General features: G+C 50.8%; 2 protein-coding genes across 2 annotated transcripts in view; both read right to left on the bottom strand.

Moving 5' to 3' along the window:
* Positions 1-3,757, bottom strand: part of PLD6 (phospholipase D family, member 6) — a 9,300-nt gene extending 5,543 nt beyond the window's left edge. Inside the window, exons 1-2 of the mRNA XM_011975298.1 lie at positions 3,658-3,757; positions 255-445 (exon numbers count right to left, since the gene is read on the bottom strand). Coding sequence (XP_011830688.1) covers positions 255-445; positions 3,658-3,757 — 291 coding nt within the window. The remainder of the gene's footprint in view (positions 1-254; positions 446-3,657) is intronic.
* A 1,898-nt stretch (positions 3,758-5,655) lies between these two features.
* LOC105536001 (folliculin) lies at positions 5,656-9,459 on the bottom strand. Its single transcript, XM_011975252.1, has 5 exons — positions 9,344-9,459; positions 8,666-8,789; positions 7,488-7,619; positions 7,288-7,393; positions 5,656-6,147 (listed from the first exon to the last, which is right to left on the bottom strand). The coding sequence occupies exons 1-5, from the start codon at positions 9,431-9,433 to the stop codon at positions 5,946-5,948; spliced, it is 654 nt and encodes a 217-aa protein (XP_011830642.1). The 5' UTR covers positions 9,434-9,459; the 3' UTR covers positions 5,656-5,945.
* Between the last annotated feature and the right edge of the window lie 553 nt (positions 9,460-10,012).

Raw genomic sequence — 10,012 nt, forward strand, 5'->3', positions numbered from 1 at the left:
GGCAGCGCCTGCACACCTGCGGGCCACGGGCCCTAGCGCACCCGTCACCTGCCCAGGCCAGAGACCACCCTCCGCCCTATAAACCTGAGCAACCCCGGCTCTCCTCGCTTGGAGCACAGCAGAGCTGCTCCGGAAATGTGGGGCCACACCTTCACTGTCTTCGCCCGAGCAGCTAGGCTAGGCTGAGGAAGGACCTGGGAACACAGATATCAGGGAATCAGCACGGCTGGAGGCAGCATTGGAACCCAGCGTACTGGAGGCGGTGGCAGAGTGGGGATGTCCAAGCGCAGAGCTAGGCCCCTAAAGGTTTTTTCCCAGCCCAGGCTCCAGCGTTGTTGGAAGGCCTGCCCTGCTTTAAGCATAAACAGAGGAAGAGACAAAGGCAGCCGAGGGCACTGGCCCGGGGGCATAGGGAAATGGGCAATGTATTGTTCTGGGCTGGATCCTGGAACAGAAAGAAGGCATTCACGGAAAAAGTGGTGAGAGCCAAATAAAGTCTGGAGCTTAATCGCATTGTACCAATGTCAGTTTCTTAGCTTTGACAAATATATGAAAGGAATGTAAAAGGCTAACAAAGGAAGCTGGGTGGGGGTAAATGGAACTGTCTGTTCTACGAAACTTTTCTGTAAATCAAGTTATTCTAAATTAAAAGTTTATTAAAATATTCAACTTGCACCTTTCATATGATCCAGCTATCCCACTCCTAGGAGAAAGGATGGGATCCATTAACACAAGCACATGTTCACCAGTGTTCCTGGCAGGCTTGTGTGCCTAGAACAACCCAAACGCGCGTCAACAGGTAAATAGGTAAATAAGCTTTTGTATATCTATACAAGGGAATGCTATTTAGCAGTAAAATAGAATGAAGTGGCCTGGCACAGTGGCCCACACCTGTAATCCCAGAACTTTGGGAGGCTGAGGCGAGAGGATAGCTTGAGTTCAGGAATTCGAAACCAGCCTGGCCAACATGGTGAAACACTGTCTCTACCAAAAAATACAAAAATTAGCTGGGTGCGGGGGCATGTGCCTGTAATCCCAGCTGCTCAGGAGGCTGAGGTGGGAGAATCGCTTGAGCTCTGGAGACTAAGATTGCAGTGAGCCAAGATCATGCCATTATTGCACTCTAGCCTGGGTGACACAGGAAGACCCTGTCCCCCCCCAAAAAAATAGTACTCATATATGCTACAACGTGGATGAATTTCATTAATACTGAGTGGGAAAAGCCAGACAGAAAGAGTACATACTGTATTATTCCATTTACGTAACATTCTAGAAAACGCAAACTAGACAGAGGGAAAGCAGACCAGTGTAGCCTGGAGGGGCCAACAAAGCCACAAGGAAGTGGACTGATGGATGTGTGTTTATCAACTTGACTGTGGTGGTTTCACGGAAATACACGTGTCAAATTGTGTGGTTTAAATAAGGAAAATGTATGTCAGTGATTACGTCAATAAAATTTTTTTTTTTTTTTGAGATGAAGTCTCACTCTGTTGCCTAGGCTGGAGTGCAGTGGCACAATCTCGGCTCACTGTAACCTTCACCTCCCGGGTTCAAGCAATTCTCCTGCCTCAGCCTCCCGAGTAGCTGGGGCTACAAATGCACACTATCACACCCGGCTAAATTTTTTTTTGTATTTTTAGTAGAGACAGGGTTTCATCGTGTTAGCCAGGCTGGTCTCAATCTCCTGACTTCGTGATCCACCCGCCACGGCCTCCCAAAATGCTGGGATTACAGGCGTGAGCCACCGCGCCTGGCCAGTAAAATTCTTAACAAAGAAAACGAGCACTTGAGTTTAGTGCTGGCTCCCAGGCTTCCTAGTTGCATGGTCTAGGGCAAGTTGATTCATCTCTTTGAACTTCACTTTCGTCATCTAAAACGATAATGAACGATAATGAGAGGAGGGACTTGTAGTTATGGAAGTAAAAAGAAGGACTCAAATCCCTCCAAAGAGGGATAAGCAAAAATAAAACTGGGGGAAATGGTCAAAAACAGCCACTTCATGGCTGGAAATCTACCAAAGGTAGACAACAAAATGAGAAGCTTTATTTGATTTTTATTTATTTTTTGTCTTTCAGTTTCTATTTTTAACTTTGTGGGTATATAGAAGTTATATGTATTTATTGGGTACATGAGATATTTTGGTACAGACATGGAATTTGTAATAATCACATAAGGGTAAATGGGATATCCATCACCTTAAGCATTTATCCTTTCTTTGTGTTGCAACATTTAGTTACTGGTTTTTTATTTTTACTTTTTTTTTTTTTTTTTTTCAGATGTAGTCTTGCTCTGTCATCCAGGCTGGAGTGCAGTGGCATGATCTCGGCTCACTGCAACCTCCATCTCCCGGATTCAAGCGATTCTTCTGCCTCAGCCTCCAGAGTAGCTGGGATTACAGGCACCCACCCCCATGCCCGGCTAATTTTTGTATGTTTAGTGGAGATGGGGTTTCACCATGTTGGCCAGGCTGGTCTCAAACTCCTGGCCTCAGGTGATCCACCCACCTCGGCCTCCCAGAGTGTTGGGATTACAGGTGTGAGCCACCGTGCCTGGCCATTTGTATTTTTTATTTTTTGAGACGGAGTCTCGCTTTGCTGCCCAGACAGGAGTGCAGTGGTGCCATCTCAGCTCACTGCAACCTCCACCTCCCTGGTTTAAGTGATTCTCCTGCCTCAGCCTCCCGAGCAGCTGGGATTACAGGTGACTGCCACCACGCCCAGCTAACTTTTGTACTTTTAGTAGAGATGGGGTTTCACCACGTTGGCCAGGCTGGTCTCAAACACCTGACCTCGGGTGAGCCACCCACCTCGGCCTCCCAGAGTGCTGGGATTACAGATGTGAGCCACAGTGCCCGCTATAATAACCATTTTAATATATGTGTGTGTTATGTAACTCATAACATCATGTTGTGTACCTTAAATATACACAATACAATTTATTTTTTAAAAGGTTAAAAGGTTATACAAAGTATATTATCAGATAAGGGGTGAATTTCCAAAATATATAAGAGCTCAAGTGATTCTCCTGCCTCAGCCTACTGAGTATCTGGGACTACAGGTGTACACCACCAGCCTGGCCAATATTTTTTTGTATTTTTAGTAGAGATGGGGTTTCAGCATGTTGGCCAGGCTGGTATGAAACTCCTGGCCTCAGGTGATCCTCCTGCCTCAGCCTCCCAAAGTGCTGGGATTACAGGCGTGAGCCACAGTGCCTAGCCCTGAGTGTTAAGTATCTTGAATGTAAAATCAGGAAACCCCTGACTGCCTTCAAACACACGGGGAAGGTTCAGGATCTGGAATTTGTTTTGTCTCTTCCACTTGGTGTGAGAAGCTACAAAATCAGGAACCCCTATTCCTTCACAAGGGCAGCAGAGTCTGGCCTGGTCTTGGGCTGGCATAGATTCCGCTCAGCCTCCTGCTCTTGTGCACTCATGACCAATAGGAAAAAATCTTCAAGAACTGCATGCTTGTGGGGAGAGAAAAAGCCCACAGCTGCCTAGAAATACCAGTCGGCATAGGGCCCTGCCTGCCCCCTCGCCAGCGAGCTTTATTAGACATGGAGAATCCAGGTCATACACGCCCCTGACATGAATGCAGAGCTAACTTACACTGGGCTCCTACTTGCCAAGTGGATTCAGCCACTAGACCGGCAGACAACCGGCAAAGACTGAGCACAGAACCGCGTTCCCAGGAATGCCATCCACATGAGAAACAAGAGGAATCTGTACCCGAAGTTGGGGAGGACAGTGGGTGGTCATCTCTCCCTTAGTTTTCCCTTGACCCACACAGGCCAGGGGGTCCCCTCCCACTCAGGTAGATGACTAAACCACAGGGAGCCCTGCAGTCTTAGGGATTGTCATCGTCACCCAGGGTGATTCCAGCCATCTTCCTCTCAGATGGACATATCTTTAAATATCATTATTAAGGGATGAGCCATTTCCTAAAGCTGAACAAAATGCCAAGCACATGGGCATGGATGCTCAACAGAGGTCCTTGGGATGAATGAGTGTTTGCTTCTCTCCAACACCAACTCTAACGACTAACTTGGAAAAGATTGTCTATGATCATTACAGCAGCTTAAACGTGTGAATTGGCCACTCACTGGTATTTTGTTTTGTTCTGTTTTTTGAGACGGAGTCTTGCTCTGTTGCCCAGGCTGGAGTGCAGTGGTGCAATCTTGGCTCACTGCAACTTCTGCTTCCCGGGTTCAAGTGATTCTCCTGCCTCAGCTTCCTGAGTAGCTGGGATAACAGGCACCCACCACCATGCCCAGCTAATTTTTTGTATTTTTAGTAGAGACAGGGTTTCACCGTATTAGCCAGAATGGTCTAAACTTCCTGACCTTGTGATCCGCCAGCCTCGGCCTCCCAAAGTGCTGGGATTACAGGTGTGAGCCATCGTGCCCGGTCCACTCACTGGTATTTTTTAACCATAGTATTTCCTGTGCCTGAGCACAAATAAATAAATAAATATTAGGCATCAAACCAATAAACCATGTAGTCAACAATTTACAAAAATACATCTTTATTGTGTTCCAATGTTGTTGCGTTATACAGATACCTGGTTATATAAACTTGGTCTTCATGTTAAATATAAGTTAAACACAAAAAACTAGAAACAAATCAGCAAAACCACCAGAAAATCCCTCTGAGCCATGAATCCTCATTAAAAATGTATAGTTGGGGTACCTGTAGCTGTAGGTTAAAGCACGACTGCTTGAACTCAGGAGTTCAAGACCAGCCTGGATGATACAGCAAGATACCATCTTTAAAAAAAAAAAAAAAAAAAAAGGGCCAGGCACAGGGGCTCACACCTGTAATCCCAGCACTTTGGGAGGCTGAGGTGGGTGGATCACTTGAGGTCAGGAGTTTGAGACCAGCCCGGCCAACATGGTGAAACCCTGTCTCTACTAAAAATATAAAAATTAGCTGGGCGTGTTGGTGGGTACCTGTAATCCCAGCTACTCTGTAGGCAGAGGCAGGAGAATCGCTTGAACCCAGGAGGCAGAGGTTGCAGTGAGCCAAGATTGCGCCATTGCACTCCAGTCTGGGCAATAAGAGTGAAACTCCGTCTCAAAAACAAAAAAGTACAGTGGGATGATGAAATTGTTTTCAATCACCACCCTCTGAAAATAGTTATTGGTAGCCAAATGTAAATGTTGAAAGCCACAATAAAGACAAAAGCGATACAGAATAAAAGCATGGTGGGCCTCACCATATCCAGGGGACTGCACAAGTCAGATGCTTGCTCTGACCCCTCAGCAACCTATGTTGAGCAAAATAAACCATCAGGGGCTCCATTGTTAAGCCCCACGTTACCTTCACCAGTACCTGCAGGGGAACACCCCAGAAGATGAGCCCATGGCTTCAGAACACACATTTCAGAGGACCGGAAGATGCGGAACAGGTCCACTTCACTCCCCAAAGTCTCTCGCGGAGCCCTAACTCAATCACTCAGTGACCAAGAGCTGGCAATGTGCTGAATATTCACAACGCAGCAAAATGTACACTCAAACATGAGGCCCAGAAACTCTTGCTGAATTTCAAAATAGAAACGCTTGAATGGTAACCTCGGCAGAGGATATGTTATTGCGACTGCATGCCGAGTTGGACCTGTTTCTCCTGTGGGTTTTGAGATCTAAGTCCACAAGGGGCCTGAGAGACAAGCTGTCCTCCTAAGCGTCTCTCCAAGGGGTTTGAACACAGAGTCCACCATCCCTCCGCCTTTCACTGCCATCTTCAGCGATTCCAAAGGCTTGAGGGAGGGTGTGGGAAGCACACAGGCCCCAAACCTGACAGAGGGCCGAGCCAAGCCCGGACGGTTTCCCTTCCTTACTGGGACACAGCTCCTCCCAGCAGTTCAGAAACTCAAGGGACAGTTCCTCTCGCGGGGCTGGAGGAGTCTGCGGACAGCCATCCCCGTCTTCGGGCAGGTGTGTGGGGCGGGTCAGTTCCGAGACTCCGAAGCCGTGGGGCTGCGGACCGTGGACATGAGGTGTGACTTGTAGGTCTTGCTCAGGCCAGTCATCCAGAACTTCAGCAGCTTGACGTTGTCCTCCTCGGACGCACCCAGGATGCTCAGCAGCTTCTGTGTGTCCTCTTTGGGTCGACTGTCCACTTTGGTGAACTTAAAAAGCACCTTCACTTTGCTGAAGAGAACGAAAACAAAACACTCAGACGCCACAGCCCAATCCCCCAAGCCCTGGTCACGGGGGCCCACCGGGGGCGACGCGGCTTCGGCACCAGCAGGAGCTGTGCAGGCAGAGCTGGAATCCACATGCTCGGGGCAGTGGGCTCGGCCCCTGAACTGCTGAAAGGAGCTATGTCCCAGCAAGGAAGGGAAGCTGTCGGGGCTGGGCTCGGCCCTCGGCCCTCTGTCGGGTATGGGGCCTGTGCGCTTCCCACACCCTCCCTCAAGCTGTTGTAAAGATGCCAAGAAAGAAAGAAAAACCTTCCTTAACCTCACGGAAGACACTGGTTGCTCCTAAGCTTCACTGCCTGATTTTAAATCAAGACAATGTTTGATTAATAAATTTGACCAAAAAAATTACCAAGAATCGAGGCAGGAGGAAATAAATTTGCTTTAAAAAAAAAAAAAAAGAAGCGGTGGGGCCAGGTGCAGTGGCTCACGCCTGTAATCCCAGCACTTTGGGAGGCCAAGGTGGGCGGATCACAAAGTCAGGAGTTCGAGACCAGCCTGGTCAACATGCTGAAACCCTGTCTCTACTAAAAATACAAAAATTAGCCAGGCATGGTGGTGGATGCCTGTAATCCCAGCTACTCAGGAGGCTGAGGCAGGAGAATCACTTGATCGCTTGAACCCGGGAGGCAGAGATTGTGGTGAGCCAAGATCATGCCATTGCACTCCAGCCTGGGCAATAAGAGTAAAGCTCTGACTCAAAAACAAAAAAACAAACAAACAAACAAAAAAAACAAAAAAAAACAGCGGGGCATGGGTTACTGGGCTTTCAGGTTTTGAAGTTAATTGCACAGCAGATGACAGCTTCCATTACGAACCCTCCTGTGAGCTCAGAGCCCTTGCCCGAGACTCAACCGCTCTCTGAGGCAGGCGCCACCCCCGCCCCCCCATGCAGGAGCCAGGGGCAGAGATGACGACCACTTCCCGAGGCCACCGTGAAGTGACAGGTGGACCTGGAGTTGGAACCCCGCCCCCAACCTCTTCTCTCAGCTCCTCCCTCAGTGGCCATGGCCCAGCTCCTCTTTTGGAAACAGCTCCAGGTTTTCTCCAGGGTCACAAGCAAAGGGGCCTCGCCCACACTGTCGCTTACTTCATCCACTCCTCCTTGAGGCACACGAGGCACTGGTCCACCACATCCACAGACAGGTTTTGGTTGGTCAGAGCCGCTTCAATCTTATTCAGGATGGTGGGGCCGACTGGGGAGAAGGGCGGGGGCAGAGCAAGGGCAGGCGTCAGCGCGGGGCGGGAGCATCTTCTCATGAAAAGGACACTCTGCCTGGGGGCACCCACCTCGGTCTGCAGCTACAGGGCTCCCGCTGGTCACCACAAACTCGTACTTGCTGAGAGACTGGTCATCCTCACACCCCACAGGGTGCAGGGTGGAACGTGCGGCTGCATGGACCTCCACGATGACGGCAAACTCTGTAACAACACAAGGTCCATGGCTCCTCACCTCCCCTGCGCTCGCCCACCACGGGCCCCACTCGGCTCATCTCAGGTCGGTGGGAAAGGCTGACGGTGAAAAGGCTGGCCCAGATCAACACTTTGGTATTAAAAACCTTTCAGGTTATTTGTATATAGTTAAGGGTTAACGTTTGCCTCAGTTAAACTAATAATTTATTATATTACAATAATCACAAAGTACTTTATATACATCAATTTACCTCTTACTAGGCAGCCCTGCGAGGATGGTCTCACCATGACCCTATTCTACAGATGGGGAAACAGGCCTGGAGATGTTAAATAACCTGCTGGTAGTGGTAAGAATTTCAAGTCTGTTTGAAACCAGAGCCTGTGTTTCTAATGCTACCCGGAAAAAAGACACTGTCTCGCAGGGAGTCAGGCCCCAGCCTGGGTGCTGATCGGGGGCTCAGGGCAGCTCCACTCAGACCACGCGTGAGTCAGCAGGTGCCGCGCACAGCTGTGCTGGAGGAAGTCACTGACGAGCCCCTGGGGGCTGCCCCCTGGATATCCCCAAACCAAAAGACCAGGGGTTTGCTGAGCCCTGACCGCACCAGTGAAGGCCGGGAAGACTTCGGGCACATAGAGGAGGAAAAAGGCTGGAAGAGAGCAGAAGGCTGGACGGGGAACAGTAGAAGAGTAAGGAGAGGACGGTGGGGCCCACAGAAGCAGGCGGCTCACGCCCAGCGTTCAGCAGGCCTGTCTCATGGGCACCCACTCACCAGGACGACCAGGATCCTCCAGCCAGGCACACATCCTCCCACTCCAGGATGGTGACCTGCAGCCCACTGACGACAGTCCCTGCCAGCCACCCTTCCCATCAGGTCCACTCACCCACTGCTGCCTGTGTGAAGACAGAACACGGAGGCCCAGAGCCATGGGGGAAGCTGGCCCTGCAATGAGGCCTCCTCTCCACAACCCATGACAGAGATCTGGTTCCACTCTGGGCCTGAGGCATGGGGACCCTCAGCGCAGGGCATGGCCCCACAGCCCGCAGTGGCACGCACCTGAGGAGAGCACGTGGGGGGGGATCTGCACGTGCGGGCTGAGCCCCAGGAAGTTGCACCGATAGGCCTCCTCGTACTGGCTGCTGTACGGGATGATGCGGACGCAGCCCACGGGCAGCATAGTCTGAGGAGGACAACAGGACTCAGACCAAGGATGCGAGGAAGCCCTCAGCCCCAGCCGTCCATGCTCCATTACCCAAACCCCACACGCCTCCTGCAGCCCGGTCCAAGCCCTCCCTCCTGCCAGAGGAGTCCCCAGACTCTCAGCCCACTAGAGGGCGGAGGGGGGTGGTCCTCCACCACCAGGTGCCTAACTCTTGTCTGGACCGCCAGTCACACACCAGCTTGCACCGCCCCTGGCTCTGTGGTGTTAACTCTTATATTAATCTTTGCCTGCACAGATGTTTGTGTCTTACCACATCCCACAAAGAAGCTTTTTCCAAGACTGTGTCATATGCATTTTTGTTCCCTCTCAGGCCTAGGCGCACTCATCCTTCTGATGATTTAAACATCATCAGGCCAGACCCGGGTCTCCACGCCCACTGTGCTCCAGGTGGAGACGGCGTGGTGCACGCGGTTCTGCGCTGGACGGTCGGTGCAGCTTAGCATCCCCACCCGACACCAGGCACCAGGCCAGTACTGCCCTGCACCGCACACCTAAGGAAAAGACGTTCTCACCCGAAGCACTTCAAAAGCTGACTGGACGAGGTCCACGTCTCCGCTTTTCCAGATCACCTGGTTCCCCATGAGAACGTGCCAGGCCAGCATGCGGAAAGACGGGGCACCCAGGACCTAAACAAGAGAGTGCAGGGCTTTCGGCGTGACTAGCAGAAATGGTTTTTCTCTCCCTTCCCATTAAGTTATTTATTTGTGTGTTCATAAAACTTTGTACAGCAAAGACAGGGCTCAGGAAAAAGCCACTCATCTTCTCAGGGAGGCAGGTGCCAGCCAACCCACAGGGCATGGGGGTGGATTCCCAGGCTTTGTCCTTCCTGACCAGGTTCCACTCTTGCTAAGAGTCCACCGGCAAAGCTTATTTGAGGGCACGCCTGCACTTGCCTGCAGAAACACCTCGAAACAGCACCAGCTGTTTGGAAGGCCGGTCATTTGCAAGCGGAAGCATGGGAAGCATTATTAATGACTCACGGTGTGGAACGATGGTCGTAACCACAGACCTGTTGCACCAAGATCAAATCATCCCTGATGGAAAGCTTGGCCAAGACTGGCCCAGTGCTTCCAGGCTGGTGACACAGTGCCAGGATCCCCAGCCCAGGATGCCCAGCCCAGGGTTAAAGGGGCAGAGACAGAAGCTCCAGGTTTGCACTGAAACTCGATTTCAAAGCTCTG

The sequence above is a fragment of the Mandrillus leucophaeus genome, unplaced genomic scaffold (assembly GCF_000951045.1).
Source record: "Mandrillus leucophaeus isolate KB7577 unplaced genomic scaffold, Mleu.le_1.0 Scaffold153, whole genome shotgun sequence".
Classification (NCBI taxonomy): Eukaryota; Metazoa; Chordata; class Mammalia; order Primates; family Cercopithecidae; genus Mandrillus; species Mandrillus leucophaeus.

Excerpts from the sequence above, each read along its gene's own strand:
- LOC105536001 (XM_011975252.1), bottom strand. The coding sequence starts at position 9,433 with ATGCTGGCCTGGCACGTTCTCATGGGGAACCAGGTGATCTGGAAAAGC. Across the intron at positions 8,790-9,343 it reads CAGCTTTTGAAGTGCTTCGG|ACTATGCTGCCCGTGGGCTG; the intron begins GTGAGAACGTCT and ends TGTCCTCCTCAG. Across the intron at positions 7,620-8,665 it reads CCCCCACGTGCTCTCCTCAG|AGTTTGCCGTCATCGTGGAG; the intron begins GTGCGTGCCACT and ends GTGTTGTTACAG.